This window comes from Cricetulus griseus, chromosome 3, assembly GCF_003668045.3.
Source record: "Cricetulus griseus strain 17A/GY chromosome 3, alternate assembly CriGri-PICRH-1.0, whole genome shotgun sequence".
Classification (NCBI taxonomy): domain Eukaryota; kingdom Metazoa; phylum Chordata; class Mammalia; order Rodentia; family Cricetidae; genus Cricetulus; species Cricetulus griseus.
The window spans coordinates 183,622,764-183,646,590 of record NC_048596.1 but is presented as its reverse complement, the minus strand read 5'-3'; the positions used below and the strand labels follow the sequence as shown (position 1 = coordinate 183,646,590).

The following is a 23,827-nucleotide window of genomic DNA, read 5'->3' as shown; positions in this document are numbered from 1 at the left end:
GGTTGTAGAAGATAAACAGGTTGGCCACTGAGAATCTCAAAGTTGGAAATAGCACATCAAAGCCGTGAGTATCAACAAAAAACCCAAAACACCCATCATTTACGAATGAATAAAAAAGCAGAAAAGCATGGCTACTAGGACTATAAAGTCTCATGTGCTCAAAAATTAGCCACTTGCCCAATAGCTCTCTTTCAAAAAGGCCTGCTAGTTGTGTATGGTGATGAATAGCAAATCTTACTGTCTAAAGCCTACAAAAAAATTAAGCAAGAAAATGTCTAGAACACCAGAATTCCTATAAAAATATCTTAAATCATTTATCAAGTATGCACAGCAGGGGGAAAAAACAGAATTTAAGTAAATCTCTGCAGAACACAATGTGCAGCAACTAGCAGCAGCACTGGGAACACTGCTACTCTAGCCCCTAAAAACATAAACTTAGCCACATTAGCATTGCTTAGGCTGGAGGTTACCTGTAATTTCACAAATACTATTTTATTGTGTACAAGATATAATTGTATACAATTATAAATAAAAATTGGTAATGTGCTTAAATTTAATGTGTCTATAACCATTTATGCCACAGTTTTAAAACTGCACAATAAAAATTTAAATGTGATGTGACATTATTTAAATGTGATATACATTATTGAAATCACAATATTCATTGTCAATTATAGAGCTAAAATGTAAGAAAATCAGTTTGGATTAAAAAAAAAAAAAAAAAAAAAAAAGGCTGTGCTACTAAATTAACTGAACCCAACTGAAAGCATGTATCAAAACACCCCAAATTTTTCATTGTTGTCAAGGTTGAAGAGCACAGTCGTGTTAGCCATCGGAAATGTGATCTATGTAATGCCACTCTCAAAATTTTTCTCCCAACTGCCATAAGTCAAAGAACCTGAAGGAGTAGATGATACCAGTTCCACTTTTTAGTTTGTATCCTTATCAAATGGAGTAGCTGAAATTAGAAAACTCAGTCACTTTTAAACTGCATTCCAATTTAAAGAAAAAATTATCAATTTTGTTTCATGCATTAATGCAATGTTTTCTTAGTAAATAAATATTCTTAAAGATCTGTAAAAACTACAAAATCTAGATGCTAATGTCAATGACAGTTTAGGAGCTGATTTGTAGCCACTTTGGGTTTAAATATAGTTTTTTTTTTTTCTTTTCCTTTGGAAAGTACTAATGTTTATTTTGGACAAAATAGGAAAGATATACCTAATGTTCCTCCATCTGTTCCAACTATTGGCTATAAAGAAACTAAAATTTGTGCTTGTGAATTCTTGAGTTTCAGAGACAGCATGCACTATTTGCAGTGGATCACACAAAACATGCAGCATGAATGCTGTGAATTTGTATTTCTAAAGCATTCCCATCCCTCTTTTCTAACGACCATGCACACAAGAATGCAGAATACTAGTATTTCAGGGATCCCTGCCAAAGACAAAGGAAAAGTATATGTGAAAAGCCATAATGAAGTCAACAGCAAATTATAGAGTTGTGATATTCTGATATATTTTCCTGGCTTACAGCTCCTAGCAACTTCCTAGGTTGAGTAGAGCAGTAAGTATCTGTGGTTAAATATTTGGCCTTCCACTTTAGAATGATAAAGGTGAAAGATAGGTTTCGTTTGCTTGGTATTATTTTTTTGGGGGGGGGGACAGAATCTCTGTTTTGTTTATTTGTTTTGTTTTAATTTATAATAAGCACCTTTCAACCACATGATACTGTATTAATAAGGTGTTTTGGGGTTACTAAATAACACAACATGGGCGGAGGGGCTGGTTGCCACAAGAATAAACTGTGTCCTCAAAGGGTTAGTGCTCATAGCCCCATCCTCCCACTTCCAGGGAGCAGAGGGCCTGCAGGTTAAGGTAGTAACAGCTAAAAATTTAGTCAATCATATCTAAAGTCTCTTCAAATTTTTTTTCTATATAAAAATTCAGGTATCCAGGAAAGTGAACAAGAACACATCATGTCCTAAGAAAGAGGCACAGCCAAACTCGCACTGGAGACTGAGGCTTCAAGATCTTGTCCTATGCATCTACTCATTCATCTACTCATTTCCATGCTTTAAAATACTCTTTATAATGAATCAGTAAATGTGTTTCTGTCAGTTGCTGTACTAGAAAATTAACTGAACTCAAAGAGGGGATCATGGAAAGTTCAATTAGAAGCAGTCAGAGCAATACTGAACTCTATTAAGTTAAACTGGCAAATAAGTTGAGTTGGAGATTTAAAAAGGATTTAGTATTTAAGATGTAAAATGCTTAGATTATATAGCATTACAGAGCAGTACCTGATATAGGTAAATTACTGAGAGTTTAGAGATAATTACTTGTCCTTTCCCCAGAGTGCTACAACAGTCTTTCACTAAAAAATAAATGTAAGACAACTGCTTATTACATATTAGCCCTAAATTTACCACAAAAAATTTCCTAGTATTATTTCATTAAAATATAAAGATAAAAACAATGATAACAAGGACATTTTAGACTTCTAAACACTAATCTGTCAATTTCAAGCATCCCAGAAAAGTAATACAGTATATTTCTGGGAATACTATAAATATACTGGTTACCTCTAAAGACCCTTCATGTAATTATATAGTCATTCAAAAAATTGACATTCTATAGAACTGAAGTGATTGATAATAAAATCCTGCTTGTTTATATATATACATATTTTTTCCATCTTGTTTTTGCATGGGGGCGGGTGGTTTGTTTGAAGCAGAGTCTTACTATGTATCTTTGACCTGGACCTGGGAGGTCTGCTTGCTGCTGCCTCTTCAGTGCTGGGATTAAAGGGATGTGTTAACTACTCTCAGCAGTTTTGCTTTTCAGGCAGGGTCTTGTTTGGCAGTTTTGCTTTTTTTGAGGCAGGGTCTTGCTATGTAGCCCAGGTTGGCCATGTATTCACAGCACTCTCTTCACTGCATTCTCCTGAGTGCTGAAACTGCAGCTGTGAGCTACCATGCTGCCCTTGTATACTCATTTTTATTTATTACGTTCCCAAGAACAAAATATTGTAACTATTTCCCTGTTTTCAGTACAAAGACCCTATTTCTATCTGTTAGGAATGTTCAGTCTGTTAAAAATTGCTGCATAAGAAACCAGTTGAGCCATGGTGGCACATGCCTTTAATCCCAGCACTCAGGAGGCAGAGGCAGGTGGATCTCTGTGAGTTTGAGGCCAACCTGGTCTACAGAGCAAGTTCCAGGACAGCCAGAGCTGTTATAAAGAGAAACCCTGTCTCGAAAAAACAAACAAACCAAATAATAATAATAATAATAATAATAATAATAATAATAATAATAATAAACATAAAGAAACCTTCAAGCTGGGCGGTGGTGGCACATGCCTTTAGTCCCAGCACTCAGGAGGCAGAAGCAAGTGGATCTCTGTGAGTTCGAGACCAGCCTGGTCTACAAGAGCTAGTTCCAGGACAACCTCCAAAGCCACAGAGAAACCCTGTCTCGAAAAACCTAAAAAAAAGAAAGAAACCTTCAAATAAAAATGTTTTAACAAATGCTCTTATTTCTTTTTTAAAAAGATTTATTTTATTTTATGTGTTGGGTTTGTGTATAGGTGTTTTACCTGTATGAATGTCATTGTACCATGTGCTTGCAGTGCCACAGAGGTCAAAAGAGGGCAGTGCGTCTCATGTGACTAGAGTTACAGACTTGTGAGCCACCATGTGAGTGCTGGGACTCAAACCCTGGTCCCCAGAAAAGAACTCTGCTTTTATTGCCTTATAGAGAAAAATAGTTATAATGTATTTTCGTGATTAATTACACAATTTTATTTGTTCTTTGAGTTTCTTACCCATCTTTTATAAACATGAAAGTTTTTCCTAAACTTATTTATTCATCTAAGTAGCATGTGAATACATCTTTATTTTCTCTTGTGAAATAACTATTTTTGAACTTGGCTTAATTTATATAAGCTAATTATTTTTTCACAACACTTTCTGTGACCAGAGAATATCACATACCAAGAGGAAAATTGACTTATCAGTCTACAATTTACTAGGAAAAATTTATAACCTCACAAGGATATATTAAATTTTAAAATTTAAAAATGAAGGGAATCTGTGCATAGAAGCAGGTAAATCTCTGTGAGTTCAAGGATAGCCAAGGGTATGGAGAGTGACTCTGTCTCAAAAAAAAAAAAAAAAAATCAAAACCAAAAGGAGATGGAGAACATCATGTCTCTAGTGTCCTATAGTTCTATTCTTTGCAAATTAAATGTCACCCATGATAATGAACTTGAACTTTATATAAGGCTTCTTTTTCTTAAAGTTAAAATTCATTTTGTTATATTTATCTATTTACTTGTTTTGTACGTGTATGCTCACATGTCACTGTACACATGTAGAGGTCAGATGACAAACTGTGTGAATTAGTTTTCTCTGTCTACCATATGAGTTCCAGGAATCCAACTCAAGTTGTCAGGTATGGTAGCAAGTGTCTCTACTCACTGTACCATCTCACTGGCCCTGTGTGGCTTCTTTTAATTGATGGAGGGAGTTAAGAGTGCAGCTTAGTTGCAGACCACTCATGCGGCCCTGGTTTCACTTCCCATTAAAAAAAGAATGGATACATCACTAAAGCCCACTATGAATGTTCAAAGTACCTGGGATAAAAAGATTGTCAGATAAATATGCCAGAATATATAAATATCTAATTTGTTAAGAAAAATAAAAACTGGATTTTAAGTTTTATTACATACAGAAAGCCATGTGTATTTTATATATCCCTTGCTTAAACTACACTTAAGTGAAAAACTCAGTTCTAAATGGGTCATATCAATTACAAGTTATTTAACAGCCATAACATTTTAGAGCTTAAAATGACATTTTATATTTTATCTGATCTAATAATACTTATAGAGAACTCTGAAATCAGAACTATTATTTAAGGTCCTCAAAACAACTAAACATGTTTCACTGATTTAAAATACATTCCATAAACAGTATTTAACTAAGACCCTGAGTTCAGATTTGATCATAGCAGTTAAATATACATATATATCTGTACATTTTCAATTATCTGTGCAATTAGTTGAATTTTCTAAAAGGTGACTATAAAGGCCATGAACTTCTATAGTGTACTATGTGAACCAATAGTGGAACAGAGAAGGAGGCAACTACTGCTTACTCAAAAATATTCCTAAAAATCAACACAGGCACACTTTCTGATGTATACCTTTGAAACTTGTTTATTCTTGATAAGGAACAATTTTAATAAATATCTTGTCTCATAAAAGTCACCAGATATAAAGACATATTTTCAGATCAAAGAAAGACACTCAGAGAAAAAAATTCAAGGACATTTGTGTTGCCAATAAACTGAAACACAGAAGACACAAAGTGGCTGCAAACCTGCTTTTTCAACATCTTACATGCCAACCTTCATTTTCTACTTTTCTTATTATAATATTAATGTAAAGTTTAAAACTTTACAAATTTAGTTTCAATCAGTATCAATACACTATTTTTTAAAAAAACGAAAAAAAAAAAAAAAGGAAGAAAGAATGAAAGAAAGTAAGACTTATGAAGAAGTCTGAAAAACGAGACCGACCTATACCCTGGGTGAGATTGGATGGGTTAAGTGTCTCTGGTACTATTTGTCTTCACTATTGACAGACACTGTCACACAACCCACCACACGATGCCTGTCTCTGAATGTCGAAGCTAGAATGCAAGTTAAGTGTATTAATAGAAAAACAACTAGCATCCCAGCATATAAAATAAGCAATCCAGATTACTTTACAAAAAAACAAAAACCAAAAATTCGAGGATTGATCAATCAATTTACATGTTTAAAACAGTTTCATTTCCCACATGTACTTTTCCCACCCAAAATAAGTTTACATGCTATAATGTTTTAAGATAAACTTTAAAAATTTAATTATTAACATCAGATAAATGCATGTAAAGAAAAAAATTTTACCCAAAACTTTGGTTAACTCATATTCACCAATTTATTTTCCTGTTTATAAATGCAATCTAATCCATAAGCCAGAATGCTCTTTTATGTGGTTTTTTTTATTGTTGTTTTAAAACTTTACCCAAACATTCTTAAGAAGCAGACCAAGACACATTTTCAACAAAGCACTTAAGGTGCACACCTTTAATCCCAGCACTCATGAGGCAGAAGCAGGAGGATCTCTTGTGAATTCAAGGCCAGCCTGGTCTCCAGAGCTTGTTCCAGGACAGTTGGGGCTGCTACACAGAGAAACCCTGTCTCAAAAAACAAAACAAAACAAAACAAAAGGACTATAACAAAGATCCTATCTCAAAACAAAACAACAACAAAATGCCAACTATCTTCATACTTCTTACATGCCCTCTAAAAAGCTACCAACTGGGTAGGGTCACCCACACCTATAATCCCAGCATTTCAGAGGCTGAGGCAGAAGGACTGCTATGAGTTAAATGCAAGCCTTTAAGAACTGTGAGATTACAGGCATACGGGCAAGGCACTATGCCCAGTTTATGCAGTGTAGGGGATTATACCCAGGGCCTTGTGTATACAAAATAAGCACTCTACTGAACTACACCCACAGCCTTAAAATGAATTTATGATTTGTTATCAGTAAATGTTTACACTTAGTATATATATTTTTTCAAGGCTGTGCAAAACATTTTCTTGAGTGAAAAAAAAGTTCAAGCCCTTCCTAGCATACATCAAGAAGTAAAACAACTTCATCAAGAAAAAAAAGTACTTGTGACTAGAAAGATTGAGATATAATTACAAGCAATGATATACAAATTGTCTAGCACAATTCTAACCTTCTCTCGCCTTCTTCCTATGACTTTCTTGTTGTTTTGGGCTTTGTTTTTTTTTTCTTTTTTTGTACTGAATATTTGCCTCAGATCCCTGTGCATGCTAAGTATACAGGTGACCATAGAGTTACATGTCAGGTCTTGTTTTGTTTAACAGAGTCTCATATGTAAACTGGCCTTGAATTTGAGATTCTAGCTCTGTCTCACGAGTACTGGGATTACAGGTTTATGCCATGATACCTAGCTAATCAACTTCCTATGTTTTGTTTGAGACAGGATTTCTCTGTATAGCCTTGGCTGTCCTGGAACTCCAGGCTGGACTCAAACTCAGAGATCCCCCTTTCATAGAGCTGGAAAGGTATGCACAATCACCACCCGACCCCAAATTCCTATGGTTTTAATTTAGATGATCAGTAAGTCTAAAATTACTTAAAGCATAGCTGTTCTCTGGTTACAGACCTTAATTTTCTAGTGTCCTTTCCTCTAGTATAAATAGCACTCACTCAACAGGTTGCTTCAATGCAGAAAATATTTGTTAGATACTTGAAATGTATTAATTGCCATAGCATAGAATTCAAAGAACTATCTAATAGGGTTCTTTTTAAAAGTTTGTATTATAGATGTTTTAAAAAGTTACAAACTTAAATTATAGCATTAAAAACTTACTCTAACCTTTTCCACAACACTGATAAGTCAACGGAAGTAGAGGCTCATCTGCAATCAAAACTCTGCTTCATAAACAAATCATCATCATGGCTAAGGAAGACGTTGCTGCTAGGTGTTAGCACTGCTTTATCAGAGGTGCTGAAGATTGTCCACATCCACAAGAGAATGCAGAATTCACAAAGCTTTTAAAGCCTTAAACAAGTGCCAAAGCCCACCTTTGTGTGCTAACATACAACTGTGATGAGCCTGTATATGTCAAGTTGGTGGAGGCCCTCTATGCTGACAACCATATAAACCTAATAAGGTTGATGTCAACTTGGGGAGTGGGTAGACTCTGCAAAACTGATCAGGAGAAAAATCCCAGAAAGTGGTTGATTGCAGTTGTACAAGGCTTAAGAATTTCATAGGTCGAGAATGCCAAAGAGAATTTCAAATATGAAAATGAACAAAAACAACAAAAAAAGCCCACCTTGGCTCATTTTTTTCTAAATAAACAAGCAAACAAAAAGCTACAATAAAAATTGACTCTGCATCCAGGTATGCTGACCTATGTCTGTAATTCCAGGACTTGATGGGTCAGGAGGATCAGATACTTGAGATTATCTTCTACTATATAGCTCAAAGTTATATGAGACCTTCTCTCAAATAAACAAACAAATAAATAAAAATAAAATAAATAAAAACATTAGGTCATCAGATGGCTTGGGCAGGTTGAGGCTCTTGCTCCCAAGCCTAAGAGTCTGAGTTTGATCCTGGGCCATACAAAAAAGGACAACTTCGAAAAGTTGTCCTCAAACCTTCACAAGCACACCACAGGAAGTGCATTCCTCAATAAATTAAGTAAATGTGATAAAAGAAACAAAAATTACCAAAACTAAATAAACCCAAAATCAAATCAAAATCCTACACTGATTTAATAATGGAAATATTCAACAGAGACTCTTATGTATGATGTATTATGTGTGTGTATGTGGTGGGGAGTATATTCACTTATGTGCAAGTGTATGGAGACCAGCCCTTGACATTAGGATAATCTTCCTCAATCACTTCCCCACTTTACTTTCTTTCAGACATGCTTTGTTGTTGGTTTTGCTTTGTTTTTGTTTTTGACTAGACTGGCTGGCCATGGAGCCTTTGAGAAATCTACCTGACTTTGCACACATACACCCAAGGTCTGAAATGGAGTGTGCAAATCTGAACAAAGGTCTTCAAGCACTTTTACCTTCTCCATAGGCCTCAACAGAGATTCTATTGTACATGCTTAATGACTGTAGCTACCTATACATGTTTTGAAAGCTGCCTTGTGGATTAGTGTTGAGGCTATATTGCTTCTAAAAAAGACAAACTTTTAACTCCAGAATTTGGAAGGTAGAGGCAGGTAGAGGAGGATCTAGAGTTCCAGGCTAGGCTTGTCTATATAGGGAATTTGAGATCCTGTCCATATCCACACAAAATAAATACTAACATAATTATTTAAAGTTATCAACTTTATGAAAACAATTTTACCCTAGTTATTAATTTCTTTCATTGAATTATAAAACTTATAATTTTATCAATTCTTTGGTAGCTTTTTGTTGTCATTTTGGGGTTGTTTTTTTTGTTTGTTGGTTTGGTTTTTTTGAGACAGAGTCACCCTAAGTAGCCCAGATTGGCCTCAAACATGCAGCCATCCTTACAGGCAGGTATGGACTCCTGGAAGATTTTTTTTTAAACTTAAATTCTTGAGCTAAACAATGAATTGCTTATTGGGTATAGTAGCACATACCTATAGTCCCCCGGAGTTTGAAACAGAAATATAATGCCCATCAAATATCCCCAAATGAAAATAGACAAATTAATTTGACTTTTTTATTTTGTGGTGGGGGTGAGGGGGTGGGGCGAGTGGGGGGGCAGGATCTCATGTAGCTCAGGCTGGCTTCAAATTCACTATGTAGCAGACGATAACCCTGAACTACTGATCTTCCCTCCATTTCTCAAATGCTGGTATTATAGGTGTACTACCTGATCTCTTAAATTGAGACAATAAAGGCTAATTAATAATCATTTCCATGAAAGATTCATCATTATAAACAAATCTCAGGATTAAAAACTCTAAATGTATAAGTAAAAATAATACTTGATTGCTCTAACTTTTCTCTCTCTTGGTCAACTCCTTATTTTGCTAATATTATTAATTCATTGATTTTTTTTTAAAACCTCTGCCATAGCTACTTATGGAACCTACAACACTGTCTAAAGTTTTTATTTCTGAATCTATCATTTAGAGACACTGAACCTCAAATTCTTAACTACTTTTCCAAGAGAATTCTTAAAAACAGGCAGGTGAACAAGTTTCAAATGAAAGGTTCTGACCTTGTCTTCATATAGGAGAGGAATGGGTCTCCTGCCCTTATCTTCCTCCATCCTAACCCTGGGTCTCACAAAGCAAAAGATACTACTGATGGGAGTATGTAAAGGAGTAATAGTATAAATACCAAAATCCTAACAATTTAAAAGAGGCTGAGAAACATCCTTTTACCCAGGATTCTGGATTGTGGATCAGCAGCATCACATTTTTTTATACCCTCAGTAATATGTGAGGCAGAAAAAGAAAAAAAATCTACATTGGTGAATCTGAGAAACACATTTTTAATAATTATTAAAGAATTTATAAACACACATATCCCCGATCTCTAAAATTTTTTAAATTTTAAACTGATTTAAAATTTGTGAAACACAAACCTTTATGGCAGAACTAGAAGTCTGTTCCCACCAGGCCCTCATACCTGATAGCAGCCAATCCAGCTCCTTCAAAACTCTGAAGAATTAACTATATCAAGAGTCATCATTTTTATGCATTTCACATGTAAACAGCAAATGCTACAGATTTTTGTTTTTAAAAAAACATCAGATATTTAAATTAATGTGCATTTCCCTAGCTATCAAGTTTTTGGACAGAAGGACATTGAGTAACTTGGTAATATAGTCCCAGTTTTTCTCTTTGATAGTTGTATCACCAAGGCTATCAATCTGATAAATAAAATTGTGACTCCAATGATGTCACATACAATACATATTGATGTCCCTACAATTACTCTTATCTGTACCAGTATAAAATAAGGGAGCTTTTCTATTAATAAGACATCAGAAAATAGAATAAATTAGGTTGGTTACTAATAAAGTAGATATTCAAATGAGAAGAGTATTAATTACTTGGATTTAGAATACAGAAACTTTCTGTGAGACAAAAACTTTCAAAGTTACCTTTTTATTCTCTTTACCATTTTTATTTTTGGGGGGTGGGGGTTCGAGACAGGGTTTCTCTGTGGCTTTGGAGGCTGTCCTGGAACTAGCTCTTGTAGACCAGGCTGGTCTCGAACTCACAGAGATCCGCCTGCCTCTACCTCCCAAGTGCTGGAACTAAAGGCGTGTGCTACCACTGCCCAGCTTTCTTTACCATTTTTATAATGCCAATAATTTCAAGAAAATAAAAATTTACTGGGGTGGAGATGCGTCTTGGTAGTAGAGCATCTGCCTATCATGCATGAGGCCTTGAGTTTAATTCCCAGGTCCACAAATATAAATACATATATGTATGAGTATATGTATATAGAAAGATAGCTTTAGAATATTTCCTTTAGTCAAATCTTTTATTTTCATGTTTCAACTCATAGCTTTCAATCTAATTTACCTGAAAAGAATTTCTCAACTATACAGGAAGGACGAAACTTTTCATTAGTGATCGAAAATCAAGGGCTTTAAAAATTTATACATAAGAAATTCTGAAACATGTAGTACTATTTAGAGGGAAGTATTGTTCTTTTTCTAAACTTAGCTATCTTTTTTCAGCTTTTAAAAGGAACTGGATCTACTGTAAACAGATGTTAAAAAGCACAGAAGAAACAGACTTGTAGTTCTATGCAGATTCAACATGTCCTTATAAAAACAATTTCAAGACACAAAAGAAATCAGTTAGTCAATTTCTACATGTGGATTTAAAGTGAAACAATACTTCTTTAAAATACTATTTAATTTTATGATTCAATCTTTAAAAACTAGATTTAAAGCTCCAAATTAAAAAAAAATATTTAGAGCCACTTTAGAATCTGGTAGATATGAGGTAAACCAGACCATCTTATCAAATTGATCACTAAAAAGCTCACAAATTCACAATTAAATCCACAGAAACTGTTAGAAAATGTCTGGCCACACATGAACAGTGAGGAGGGCCACTGAATGTTTCTTCATCATATTTAAAGTTTTCCTGCCCTCAACCAAGAAGGCTTCATACTGTACTGTTTGGTTTAAGAAAGGTTGGTATACAAGGCTAATGGTATATAGGTTAATGAATATAAGAAATTAAACACCTGCTGCTAGAACACAGTAGCAATATTGTCATTTGAACTACAGCCTTCCCTTTTAATTTTTCCTTGTGAATATTTTGATGGACTTTAAATACCATTTTAAAAGATGACAAGTATCACAAGGTAAGAAACCTCTATAGGATGACAGAACTTCAGAAAAGTAGACATAATATATTCATTTTTCTAAAGCAAATATATTTAGCAACCTATAGTCCCAACTTTTTAAAGTACTATAGTTGGGCAGGCTAATATGGAAATCATTCATACTAATTTGTTACTAATCAAGACTTTTTTCCTATTAGTATATCTGTCATCTTTTATCCTAATTCAAAGTTAAAGTCTGAACCAATTTAATTGTAATTACAAAGTGTATGATTTGAGAGCTGAGTAAAAATAAATGACAAATTCCAAACATTTTTAATGCTTTTCATTGGTATAGGAGAATGTATTTACATAAGGATTGTATTCAATCTTTCCATTATTTTCCATGAATTTAAAATAAATATCAGGCCACATGTATATTTAAGGGTAGGAAAAAGGTTATAGTTACATCCCTATAAACAGAAAAGAGACTTAAGAACTTGAGTCCTTTTTCAGATCATATAACATTTTTCCCTTTGGAAAAGTCCCCAAAAATATTTGTTAAATAAAAGGTCAAATGTAACTTTTTTAGCCATTGCCTGGTATTTAACCTTTTTATTTGCATTCAACAAAGTCATTTAAAACTGGTTCCCATATTTGAAGACGAGGTCCATTTTAGGAGATAGCATTTACAGATGTACAAATTTAAGATTTATATATATTTTAAAAAACAAAAAACCTACTGAAAACCCTTCGATTTAAAGGGTATAGTCTTTAAACCTTTCTAAAACAAACCCTCAAATCATACTCTTTTTAATATGAACTTTGCCAGTACTGTTCATGTTGGCCAGATAATACCCTAGTTGTCGGTAATGAAGTAAAATGAAATGCATACCAGCAGCAACTACAGCTGGAGGAGGCGAGCCTGCCTCACCACCACTTGTCTGACTCATTGATGCTACAGAAGTTTCTCTAGGTGGAGGTAACTGTAACTCCTTTGGGAGAAGATCATAGACAGATTCTGTAGGGAGGAAAAAAAAATAATTGAAGGAAGGTTAGCCAATAAACTAATTACATGAACATGAAATAAATATCTTCTCTTTTGAAAAGTATATTCACAAAAACAACTGTATTGTGAAGGTTGTGAACAGTTATTAGCAAGTATTTGTTCATACTTAATCTTATTAAAAAAACTGGAGTGAATTTTCCACTGGTTCTACTCTGATTTTGATTTTTACTTTTATCCTTTTTGTTCAAGACAGTCTCCAGGAAAATATCTATTTTTAAAACTAACTAAAACTAAAATCATAATCCAAAAACTTATAAAGGTATATAGACACAAACACATAAATTTAAATGGAAAGGCAAGGTAAAATCCACCTATAATCCTAACAGGAGCAGCCAAGGCAGGACCACAGGTTTGAGGCCATCCTGACTCATAAAGTTAGTTCCAGACTAACCTGGGCTATATAGGAAGATGCTACCTCCAAAAATAAAACTACTACTCCTCAAAAAGTGTTTTTGAGCTGTGCCATGGTGGCACACACCTTTAATACCAACACTCAGGAAGCAGAGGCAGGCAGATCTCTGAAATAGGCCAGTCTGGTCTACAGAGCGAGTTCCAGGGCTACACAGAGAAAAAACCCTGTCTTGAGAAACAAAAAAAAAAAGTTCCTATATACATGATGAAGAAATGACAACTTCATAAAACGATTAATTTTCGACCAATCATACTCAACAATATAGGAAGGATATATTGTCATTGTATCAACAACTTGAGTATTTCTAAATTGCAAATGACAGGGGTTCAAGAGGAATGGATATTTGCATCATTATAATTCATCACAGATAATGAAAAATTCGTGCAAACACATTCTAATCCCTTCTTTGGCTATAGGAGCAGGCTGTTTGGTTCACTTGGTGACTTAGTTGGGAGACCATCCTGCGATACATGCCCCAGTATTACAACACTAAAATCCAATACAAGGTTTCTCTCTAGCAGTCCTTTTTTGCTGCTTTGAGTAATGAGGGTTGAGTTGCTAACACAAGAAGCAGAGTCAATAAAAAAGCAGGAATGGGCACCTTTCAGGCCAAACTGAGAAGTGGCAAGACAGCTGGCTGTTTGATAGCTAGGAAAAAAAAAAGAGGGACCTGAAGAGTTCCCAAAGATGGCCAGGTTAGGACAAGACAGGGAAAGCAGAAAAAGAGCAAGAGCACAGGCTGAAGGATAGAAGGCTATAATATCCAAAAGAGAAGCTAGGCGTTGGTGGTACACGCCTTTGATCCTAGCACTCGGGAGGCAGAGGCAGGCAGATTTCTGTGAGTTCAAGACGAGCCTGTTCTACAAGAGCTAGTTCCAGAACAGCCTCCAAAGCCACAGAGAAACCCTGTCTCAAAAGAAAAAAAAATCCCAAAAGAGACATCACAGGCTGTAGTTACTGGAAGAGTTCCAGAGACTTGTCAAGCCTTTGGAACTGAGGGTCTCAGATACCCCAGGGTCTGGAGTTGTAAAACTGACAGCTGTCTAGGGCTAAGGAATCTCCATATCTAGACAAACCCAGAATTCAGCTTCTGCCAAAGGCTAAGGCTTTCTAACTTCCCAGAAGAAGCACTGTGGCTTACACTTTTAAGGCCAAGGATCCAAAGAGAGGTCTGCACTGCAGCTGTAACACTAGAGGGCGCCAAATGCCACTGAACTGGCCTGCCTGTGACCACCTCACTACTGCCAAAAACACAGGGACACCAAAGCTCAGAACACAAAGCACTTCTCCTTACCTGCTTAAGGTTTTTATCAAGGTCCACCCAGTCAGATGAACAGTACAAGGGTACAAGAAAAGAAAATAAGCAGAACAAGGAGCAGATTCAGAAGACTAAGAACTTGCTGCAAGGGTCCAGGCCGATTGGAAAAGGAGAAGGAATGAAATTAGGTACTTTAGATACAAAGGCAAGAATGTCAAAATGAGCTGGCGGGGCAGTGGTGGCGGCCTCAGCAGGGCTAACCTCAAGCACTTGGGAAGCAGAGGCAGGTGGATCTATGTGAGTTCCAGGCCAGTCTGATCTACAGAGCTAGTTCCAGGACAACCAGGGCTATTACACAAAGAAACTGTCTTGAGAAGTCAAAAAAATTTTTTTTCTTTAAATATGTGATGAAACATAGGGGGAAGGTGATAAAATCTAGGACAGTAGAGTTTTCCTCTGATAAGAAATCTAGAGATAGGACAATGAAACAAAACCAAACTGGACTCATACCTGCTCTTTTTAAAGGATCATTATAGAATAAACACACACAATAATGGTGGTATTCAAATATGGGGCACAGTTCATGGAGCAGATGTAGTTTAAAAAGGAAGATCTGTTCCTAAATTTTTGGATTATTAGTCTCCACTTCACCTTTATTATACTATACATGAGAACAGGAATTCAATTGCTTTGGGGTTAGACTAAACACCAGAATTGTCAGAGTTCATTTCCTTTATAACATTTCTTAAGAAATCTCTAATTTACTTTCAGGTAATCAAGCTGAACACAACTAATACTGACTTAAGCCTATAAAGAAATGAACAAGAGCTGGGCGTTGGTGGCACACGCCTTAATTTAATCCCAGCACTCGGGAGGCAGAGGTAGGTGGATCTCTGTGAGTTCGAGACCAGCCTGGTCTGTAAGAGCTAGTTCTAGGACAGCCTCCAAAGCCACAAAGAAACCCTGTCTCGAAAAAAACTAATAAATAAATAAATAAATAAATAAATAAATAAATAAATAAGAAAAAAAAAAGGCAGCTTCTGTGTAGTGTTTCTTGGCCAGGAGGGCATGCACATATGCACACACACAGTATTTTTGTTTAATTATCAGGCAAGTAACTAAATAAAAATACTTATGGTAAAAAGGGAGGGAAAATTCTGTGAGTTAAGTGTCAATATAGTGAGTTCAGGCCAGCCGAAGCTACACAGTGAGACACTGTCTTAAAATAGGGTCTCTCTGTTGTGTAGTTATGGCTACCCTAGAACTCACTATGTAGATCAGGCTGGCCTTGAATTCATAGAGATCCATCTGCTTCTACCTCCCAAGTGCTGGGATTAAAGGTATGCACTATCACACTGGACAAAAATGATACTTTATGTTGAAAACGCTTTAAAAATAAAACAATGAGCCAGATGGTGGTGCACATCTTTAATCCCAGGACTCAGGAGGCAGAGACAGGCAGATCTCTGTGAGTTTGAGGACAGCCTGGTCTATAGAGCGAATTCCAGGACAGGAGTGCTACACAGAGAAATCCTGTCTCAAAAAAATCAAAAAACAATCAGAGATGGCTCCAATGGTTAAGAGGACTGGCTGCTCTTACAGTGAACCAGGGTGCAATTCCCAGAATCCACATGGTAGTTCACAACAGACTGTAACTCCAGTTCCAGGGTTCTAATGCCCTCTTCTGGCCTCTTTGAGAACCTGGGACACATGTGGTGCATAGACATACATGCAGGCAAAATAGCCATACACATGAAAATTTTTAAAAGGCATGAATTAATGACCCAAACAGGTATCTACTACACAAATAACAGAACTTCTCTTGATTATCAGGTATAGCCATTGTCTATAGCCATACCACCTCCAATGCCCAATCATCAGGTATAGATATCACACTGAAAAATCCACTTGTAAACTCTTTCATCTAAAACAAAATATAAAAACAAAAACAACAGCCAACACCCATCCTTGTAAATGTGACCATAAGGCATAGAAAGATTCTTTAATGCAGCCCCCTCCAAAAAAAAAAAAAAAAAAAAAAAGGCTTGGGAAATATTTGCCTTTCTCTTTCTCTTTCTCTCCTCCATTCACTGCCTCAATAAACAAGTGAAATCCCAAGCTAAGATTTCACACCAGATACTCTAAGATGAAGTCCTAACATGTCCAGTGTGCCCCCAGTTCTGCATTTAAGAGACAGCATTATTTTTGTTTAAAAACAAAAACACTTCAGCCTTCACAGTCATCATACTTGGCATCTCTGCTGGAAAAAATGTACTGGCTACAGGTCCACTGGATATTTTGTTTCTGAAAGATTATAGCATCCAAGAATAACTGGTAGGTGATCTGTTTTAACAAATTTTTCTCAGTTTTGTTAGCAAATATGTATTTATTCAAATTATTTTCCATATTGCATTGTTTTCCCAAAATGTATTAGTGTTTTAAGGCATTTAAATAATATACACTGTACATTTTATACCAACTAGAGGAAAAAAGAAACTAAAGAGCCCCGCAGACATTATTCAGTTATTATCTGTTATTTTAGAACAGGGGATGTAGCTCAGTTGGTAGAGTAATTGCCTAGTGTACAGTCAATCCCCAGGGCAGCATAAACCTGCCCTGGTGATACATTCCTGTAATTCCAGCACTGTGGAAGTGCTGGATACAGCAGTTCAAGATCATCCTTGAAATCCAGGATGAAACTCAGGAAATCCAAAGCCATCCTAGACTAGAAAACGATGTCTAAAGCCCCCCCACCCCCCAAAAAAACCCCCTACACTTAAATTTCCCCTTAGTTTGTATGTTTTGGTAGTAGTGGTAGTGGGGGACTAATAGTACATTTAAAAAAAAAAAAAAAGAAGTAGGGCTTCAAGATGGTTCTACAGGTAAAGATACTTGTCCTGCCATGCCTGGTGACCTAAGTTTGATCCCTGAAACCAACACAAAGGTGAAAAGAGATTACTTACTCCAGTTTCCCTCTGGCTTCCATGCTGGCATTGTGGCACACACACACTCATATGCACACACCATGTACAACACAATAAATTTTTCAAAAAACATGTAGACAAAGGAGAATAGGAAAAACAGCAGTGGTGGGAAGAATAATAGAAAGAAAGGAACTTTAAGAATATAGAACTAGGGGCTGGAGAGATGGCTTAGCAGTTAAGAGCACTGGCTGCTCTTCCAGAAGACCTGGGTTCAACTCCCAGCACCCACCTAACATCTTACAACTATAACTCCTGTTGCAGGGGTTCTGACACCTCATACAAGATATACATGCAGGCAAAATACCAATATTTTGTAAATATTAAGTAAAAACAAATTTAAAAAAAAGAATATAGAGGCCGGATGGTGGTGGCACAAGGCACGCCTTTAGTCCCAGCACTGGGGGATTGGGGGGGTGGGGCAGTGAGGCAGAGAGAGGCAGGAGGATCTCTGTGAGTTTGAGACCAGCCTGGTCCTCAAGAGCTAGTTCCAGGACAGCTTCCAAAGCCACAGAGAAACCCTGTCTCAAAAATAAATAAATAAATAAATAAATAATATAAAAACCAAGCGGGGGCATAGTGGCACAGACCTTTAATCCCAGCACTCAGGAGGCAGAGACAGGTGGATATGTGAGTTCTGCGAATTCAAGGTCAGTCTGGTCTACATAGTGAGATCCAGGACAGCCAAGGCTACAGAGAACCTGTCTCAAAAATAAACAAAATAAAAATAAATATAAGTATTAAGGATAAAAAAGTATCAAGGAAGAATATTAAAGACTTCCAAATGTGAAAATGTTTCAGCTCAAGGAAAAAACAACTTTAAAGAATCCACTTATTTGATGTGAAAAAAGGTACTTCCTGTTACTTTTGCTAAAGAAGGGAATGACAGAGTAGAAGCCAAAAGGCAGAGCTGAAGTCCAAGTGGAAGTGAGGAAGTAAGCTCAGGGTAAGTTGAAACAAAACTTCTGAAGGATAAGGAAAAGGATGCTTGAGAAGACAGGGCCACAGATGAAAGGCTTATTTTATTTTATTTGGTGAAGAAAGATTATATATATATATATATATATATATATATATATATATATTATATATTATATTATATATATTGTATATATTTGACCATATAATGAAAAGTACCAGTGAATAAGAAAAAGCCTGAAATACCAAAAAGAAGAAATTCATTTAAGAAAACACCATCAAGCTCCCACAGTGGCATGTGATTGTAATCCCAACCAACTACTCAGGAAACCAGGTAAACCTTATTGTACTTAGTAGTGGTCCCAATGGGCAAGAGTAGTTACACTGGCATTTTTACTATATATTAACAGTGTACTTTGTAATTGTTTTATTTTATTTTTTGGTTTTTCGAGACAGGGTTTCTCTGTGTAGCTTTGGAGCCTATCCTGGCACTCGCTCTGGAGACCAGGCTGGCCTCTCACAGAGATCTGCCTGCCTCTGACTCCCGAGTGCTGGGATTAAATAAAGGCATGTGCCACCAATGCCCAGCTATGATGATTCTTTAATGTATATATCTCTATGTACACACTTCTGTTTATTTATACATTACCTCAAGAATAGAATTCTGGAATATATCCTGTTGTAGCAGTTTACTGATGCTATTAAATGTAGATCTGTTACAATTTACAATAGCTACAAAGTATTACATTGTTTAAATAGCAAGATTTACTAAATTAGCCAATCCTTTCACAATGGACTATTAGTTTATTTTTAATACAACTTATAAATGAAAACTATAATGAAAACAATGTGGTTATTTGCTGTGAGGAGTAATGATGTTGATCATGTAAGATTTTGATCACTGTTCCTGAACACTTTTTTTTGGTCTTGTGTTTCTAATTTGTCATGTTTCTAAATTTCTTCTGCTATTGTATTTCCCAGTGAATGGTGCAGACTTGTGTCTTCCAGCTTTATTTTGAGAATAGAGAAGTGTAACACCAATTCTAATTGTTCTTAGTAGTAAATACTCATAGACAGATATTGGGATTAGAGCTGAAGATCAGAAAAGCAAAGTGGCCAACCACCAAAGTTCTCATGTCTACCAGTGCTCAAACTGAAGGGAAGATCCTGTCCTCAGATTGCATCTCCATCCTGCATTGCTCTCCACCAGACCTCAGACTGTCTGCTCCTATCTCCTCCTGCCTTATAGTCCTCTCTAGTGCTGGCATTAAAGGCATAACCTGAGATCAGAGTGTGAGGTCTGTTTCTCTTTTAGACTGATTCACTCTCATGTACCCAGGGTGGTCTTGAACTCACTGAGACCCGTCTGCCACTGTCTCTGAGTGCTGGAATTAAAGGTATGGCCACCACTGCCTGTCCTCTATGGCTAATTTAGTGGCTTAGGTGTGTAGCTAACTAGTGGCTTAGTTCTGCACACTGATCTTCAGGCATGCTTTTATTAGATCATAAACAAAATATCACCAGAGAAGAGTAAGATAACTCGGTTTTGTTTTGTTTTTCTGTATTTCGGTTTTTCAACAGAGGGTTTCTCTGTGTAGCTTTGGGAACTCTGTGTGTAGCCTGGGTGCTGGGATTTAAGGCATGTGCCACCACCATCTGACTAAATAGGATAACTTGTATGTTATTAGATAAGACCACTTCTAGATCATTTTGTAATCTAGTGTTATAGTTTCAGGCTTAGGCTTTGGAGTCAGAACGAACAGATTTGAATAAAAAGGTTTTTTTATTCAGGGAGTCCTGTAACTAGAATGAAACTGTACATGTAACCAGAGATCACTTTGAACTCCTGATTCTTCTGCCTCTGCCTCCCAAATTCTGGGATTATAGCTCTAAGCCACCACACTTGGCTCTTAAATTTAAAAAAAGAAAAAGAAAAAGAAAAAGAAAAAAGAAAAAAAGCCTTTATTGAATTCTTCAAAACTCTTCAAGAACCTGGTAGGTCTGTGAGAGTTTAGTACTTTTTTAAAAAAAAAAAACAGGAAGCATTTTTGTTCTTGTGTTGAAGATGATGGAAGTACTTACAGCCCAATCACTATCAATAGGTAGTTTCTTTTAAAATTTACCTATGGCGGAGTGTTTAATAAAATTATTATTATTTTTTGAGACCACTCATTGTTCTGGTCTTCAAGCTTGAAAAGTTTCATTAGGAAAGAAATCATCTTCTTTCTTTCTTTCTTTCTTTCTTTTCTTTCTTTCTTTCTTTCTTTCTTTCTTTCTGCTCTGTAAAACAACACCTCAGCCTTTCAAGCCTAGTACTGGGATTGAAAACTTAGCTGCCAAATGGGCACCAACAGAGTAATGCAAATCATTGAAACTGGCTTAATGGTATTTTCTACAACTGAACTCTCAAGGGGATAGGCATCTCCAGCTTAAAGTTTGGTTTGTCAAGAGAAGCCCCAAATTTTGCATTTTTATATAAAATCTGATTATTCAGTGTTGACAATGACAAACACTGTAAAGGCCAAAGGGAACAATTATCTTTTTTATTTTTGTGTCTGTTGTATGCATATGTGTGTAGTGTGCATGTTTGTGTGCGTATGTGCTTGCTTTCCACCTTATTTTTTGAGGTCTCTCTCTAGCTAGGAAGCCCAAGACCTACACAAGGAAAGCTACGTGTTTTACCATTGAAATTAAAATAATCTGGAGTGGGCATGAGATATTAACACGATCCTTTGGCAATAAAAGAATAATGTCCAAGCAGTATCTCAATAACACCTTATTGCATACTATTTTGAGGGCACAAACTATGGCTTCCATTTGTTTCTACATGCTTCAGTTACTACATAATACTAATAATAGTTTTGGGTGTCTTTTACACATCACCGCTAGCTCTTACAACTCCTCAAAGCAGATAGATATTGCCACTATTTTGGTTAGTTTAAAATAAGTCTTCATCTCTTAAGTAACTTGCAGAAGGTTACACAGTGCTACCCACCTTATTAGTTATTAGAATGATGTTGGAATACAACAGTGCCCTCAATTCAGGGTTTTCATTGGTGCTTAAAACCACCAGTAGTGCTGTTTCCTCGATAGTATGTTTTTCCTATATATGAATGCCCAATGATAAAAGTAGTTTATAAGGTCATGTGTGATGCCACATGCTTGGAATTCTAAATGTTCAGGAGGTAGATACAAGAAGATCACTGCAAGTTGGAGGACAGCCTGTTCCATGTAGTAATTTTTTTTTTTGTTTTTTTTTGTTTTTTTTTTTGCAAGCCTGGGATGCATAGTGGGATCCTGTCTCAAAAAAAAAAAAAAAATTTACAAATCTGTCACAATAAGAGATTAGAAAAAAAAAAGCTAGTAATAAAAATGGGCTCCAAAGCGACACAGAGACACCCTGTCTCGAAAAAGAAAAAGAATCATCATAAACTTATTAAATAGTGGCCACTATCCAGTTACAGCAGAATTTCATGTGATTTATTCTTGCTTTGTACTTTGCCATATTGTAAGATACATAGTGTATGTTTACACATATATATGTATTTATATGCTCATATTTAAATTCTGACAGATCAAACATAAGGCAGTATTATCAGAAAAAAAGTACAAAATCAGTGGTAAGAAGGCACTGTAGATTATGCCTGTTATTCTCAATATGTGCAAGCTGAAGCAAGAGAACTATCGTGATTCTGAAGTCACCTTAGCCTATAGGATGAAAACTGTATCAAAAAAGGGATGGATGGATGGATGGATGGGATGGGATGGGATGGGATGGGATGGGATGGGATGGGATGGGATGGGAGGAAAGGAAAGGCAGACTGGAAATGTAGCCCAGTTGAGAGGGCTTGTTTATTGTGCACAAAGCCTGGATTCAATGTAAAAAAAAAAAAAAAAACACCTAAACTGGGCATAGTGGTCCACACCTGTAATCTCAGCATGTGGCGGTGAAGCACAAAGATCACAAATCCAAGATCATGAGATCATGTTTCAAAAAAGCAAAGCAAAACAAGAACCAGTCCTACCACCACCTCCAAAAAAAAGGGTAAGAGGCAGAGAAAGGTAAGGAGGAAGGGAATAACTAGGAATAAGATAAAATGTGAATTTGTGTCCTGAAATACTCCTATATTCTGCCCATACTGTTTTTCATCCTGTTAATAATGCCCAATCCTGAAAAACTAACCACTCATCTTCAACATTCCTAAATCCACAGCTTCAAGGCTTTGATAAAAAAAAAAAAAAAAAAAATCAAAGCTTACAGACTAGTATGAATTCATGACTTTTCTTCAAGCAACCTAGAAGTCTTTTATAAAAAGGTATTCCTTGTCATCCTGTCAGTTTTCTGAGGAATTCTTCACAATGGTTCTTTGAAAGCCACTCCCCTATGTCTGTCACTCTTGGAAGGTCATTTCTCCATGAAGAAATCAGAGCACAGTTCACAAATCTTCAAACTTCCTTATCTTCATCTCTGTCCCTTTATTATATAGCTATCTAGCTACTTTTGAAAGATATATCACTGTGCATCCCTGGTTGGCTTTAACTCACTTTGTAGACCATGCTGCCTCTAACTCACAGAGATCCAACTACATCAGTGGGATTAAAGGTGAGCAGAGCCAGGCATGACTATTATCTGTCACTTTAAATTCAAGAGAAGCACCAACTCTAAATCTCGAATCTGTTTTTCCCTCTCGTGCCAAAACTTTATTATATTTGTTTTATTTGGGCACTGGAGGTTGAATTTAGCATCTTGTACATGCTAGACAAATATTCAACCACCAAATTATATTCCCAGATCTTCTTTCTTTTTCTTGCTTTCTTTTCCTTTTTTCTTTTGACAAGGTCTTACTTTATCCCAGGTTGGCCTTGAACGAAGTCTGTAGACTAGGCAACTCTTAAACTTGGGACCCTCATGCCTCTAACTCCAGAGTAGCTCGACTGTAACAGTTCTGTGACACTAGGCCTGCCCCATCTTTTTGTCTGTCATTCCTTTCATCAACTCCTTCACCCCACTAAAGATTCCTATTGATGTTGTTATTGCATTTTTCTACCTTCCCTTAGGGGCTTCATGTCACAACTCTCCCCAAATGCTTTTAGCAGTTATCTGTGCTATCTGCCTCTACTTCCTCTTCTCATATTTATCACTTAACTATCTATGCTTTTGTTCATAACACTACAATCAATTACTAATTGACTTATTTCTCAACTCTGATACAGTGGACCACTACTTTCAGAAATATATTGGTAGCTAATGACACTTTCCACCTAGCTTGACGACTGAAGTTTGAGCCCCAGAACTCACACAGTAGA

General features: G+C 36.2%; 1 protein-coding gene across 8 annotated transcripts in view; it reads right to left on the bottom strand.

Moving 5' to 3' along the window:
* Positions 1-23,827, bottom strand: part of Nfat5 (nuclear factor of activated T cells 5) — an 85,924-nt gene that overhangs the window by 46,264 nt on the left and 15,833 nt on the right. For 5 of the 8 annotated variants that reach the window (XM_027405944.2, XM_027405945.2, XM_027405948.2 and 2 more), the window contains one exon: positions 12,778-12,903. In XM_027405944.2, coding sequence (XP_027261745.1) covers positions 12,778-12,903 — 126 coding nt within the window. Of the gene's footprint in view, positions 1-12,777; positions 12,909-23,827 lie in introns of those variants that run through there. The other 3 variants (XM_027405949.2, XM_035442660.1, XM_035442659.1) reach the window with 1 other exon arrangement.